At 37.3% G+C, this 2,510-nt stretch overlaps 1 protein-coding gene across 1 annotated transcript; it reads right to left on the bottom strand.

Annotated features, from left to right (window-relative positions):
- Positions 1-292: 292 nt before the first annotated feature.
- LOC145117805 (pentatricopeptide repeat-containing protein At2g26790, mitochondrial-like) lies at positions 293-1,723 on the bottom strand. The gene has a single exon (XM_079054136.1). The coding sequence runs from the start codon at positions 1,721-1,723 to the stop codon at positions 293-295; it is 1,431 nt and encodes a 476-aa protein (XP_078910262.1).
- Positions 1,724-2,510: the final 787 nt, after the last annotated feature.

The raw sequence follows: 2,510 nt of genomic DNA, 5'->3' as shown, positions 1-2,510 counted from the left end.
TCTTAGTTGAAAAACTAAGCAAACATTACAGGAGCCACATATGAAATTGAAAACAGTTACTAAGCTACACATTAACATGAATTAAACTAGGAAAATGCATGAAGAATAACTGCCCACCATGCATCTGGACTAATTCAACAAGGAAACTATTGCACACAATTAAACCAGAAAATAAAAGGATAGACACATGCATAAGTTGAGTGTTGTACTTTCAAAAATAAAAGGATAGATACATGACGAAAGCAATCATGTTAACAGACGATCCATCAACTTAAATAAAAAAAGGTTCTAGCTATTTGAATAACATGAAGAGAGGAAGGAAAACACCGCCACAAGCAAGCACATGATAAGTGGTAGAATCTGGTCTCAAGCCATTCCGCATCATCTCCTGAAAGATGTATAATGCATTCCAAGGTTCCCCCCGGAGACAGTATCCATCTATTAAAGTCCTATAGTGCATTTTCAAAGGCTTCATTTTCCTAAATTTCATCTCTTCTACCAACCCCATGGCATCTTCCATTCTCCTTAGTTTACATGCAACATCAATCGCCATATTAAACGTGACTCCGTCAATGAAAACCCCAGAGTGCATAAAACCCTTGAACTTATATAGAGCTTTAGCATGCCTGCCCAAACCACACAACCTTTGCATCATGGACCTCACAATCACATCATCGGCTTTAATACCTCTTGATTCCATTTCCTTACGGATATCCAATGCCTTAGCAGTGTCCCTTTTCTTACGATACCCACAAATTAATGCGCTGTAAGAATCTGCATCAGGGACAACTTCTCTAAGCTTCATGTCAAGAAACACATCTTCTGCATCTTGTAGCCTGGACTCTTTTACAAAACCTCGAATGACACAATTATATGCAAAAACATCAACCAAATTATTATTACCCTCCCTGAATATCTTTACTACCTGAAAGGCTAAATCCGTTTGCCCTATCGAGCAAAGCATATGAATATACGTACCATAGAAGAAAGCATTAGGTTCGACGCCAGCCTCTGATTGTATATTTACAAACAAGTTCCCAGCTTCTATCAAACGACCCTTCCTACAATATCCTTTCATCAGAATCCCATATGTATGCACATTAGGAATCAGCCCATTCTTCTTCAGTAGTCCGTAAACCGACTCCACCATATCTACTTTCCCCCATTCAATCAACTCGTTCATTACAAAATTACACGTTCTTGTTGACACCAAAAGTCCACCCCTACTTTTCATCTCTGACAAGGTGTGCATCGCCTCCTTGAACCTTCCAACACTTGCATACACCTTAACCAACACATCAACAGCTTTTATCAATTTTTCCTCTATCAATGCTTCTAACATATCACAGATTTCAAAACCAACAAGTTCCCTGTTTATATCCTCAATGACATACATAAACAAATGATTTAACCTTACATCCGTACCTGAATGACAAAATAATCGAACAATTGTCATGTAAGTTTCAACATCATGTTTAAAACCAGACTCTTTCAATTGACGGGCAAATAGCAACGCACTGCTCCGTTCTCTCTTCATCTGGTCCAGGGTCTCAATAACCTTAAACTTACTGAGTTTTTCAATCCGATGACATAACTGATTGGTATCCGGAGACCATTCTGACACGTCGGAGTACGTTGTATAGGCAAGGGATCTAATAGATTTCCAACGGAGATTCAAGGAACATTTTACGAAATTGCAGCAAGAAAACAAAGGAGGCGGCATAGCGTTTTAGTCTTTGAAGAGATGATCAAAATTTTCGTTTCAAAACGATAGATTAGAAGGAGTTTGGAACGAGGGAAACCGAAGTACACGACACCAATAAGATTAGGTCAGCTTTGACCGACTCAAAGCGCATGTTAGTAAATTACAGAAACGGTCCAGTAGTTTAGTGAAAACCACATTTCAAGCTCAATTCTATTAAATATGGCACAGCCAATCTTAATGGTTTTATTCTTTGTTAAATTAATAATCTAACCATTTTTAATAATATTTCAAAAAAAATAAAATAATAACCACAATTTTTTTTTGAAAAATGACCACTCTATCTGAAATGATCTATTTTGGCGTAATGTCCAATCCTTCCACATTTGAAGTAGGGGTGTAACACTACAAGAAAATTTTGATTTAACTACGGAAGTTGCTGCGGAATTCGTCAATGAGATTTCATAGCAAGATTTCTTGTAGCAAATTGTTTAACTACGAAATTATAGTTCCGTAGCAACTTTGCTATGGTCGTTGCTACGACGTCTAACCGTAGCAATTCAACTACAATACACTTCCATAATAATTCCGTAACAATGAATTCCGTAGTCATTTGTTTCGTAACAAATTTCGTAGCCAATTGTTCCGTAGCAAATTCCATAGCTATTTGTTCCGTAGCAAATTTTGTAGCCATTTGTTCCGTAGCCAATTGTTCCGTAGCGAATTCTACTATTCAATAAAATCGTCCTCATCCATCTGCACAAGCCAGAAGAAGAGAAAAAAAAACTTGATTTAACATACAAACCTT

The sequence above is a fragment of the Lactuca virosa genome, chromosome 1 (genome assembly GCF_052849685.1).
Source record: "Lactuca virosa cultivar CGN04683 chromosome 1, Lactuca_virosa_CGN04683_v6, whole genome shotgun sequence".
Classification (NCBI taxonomy): domain Eukaryota; kingdom Viridiplantae; phylum Streptophyta; class Magnoliopsida; order Asterales; family Asteraceae; genus Lactuca; species Lactuca virosa.
This window is presented reverse-complemented; position numbering and strand designations above follow the sequence as displayed.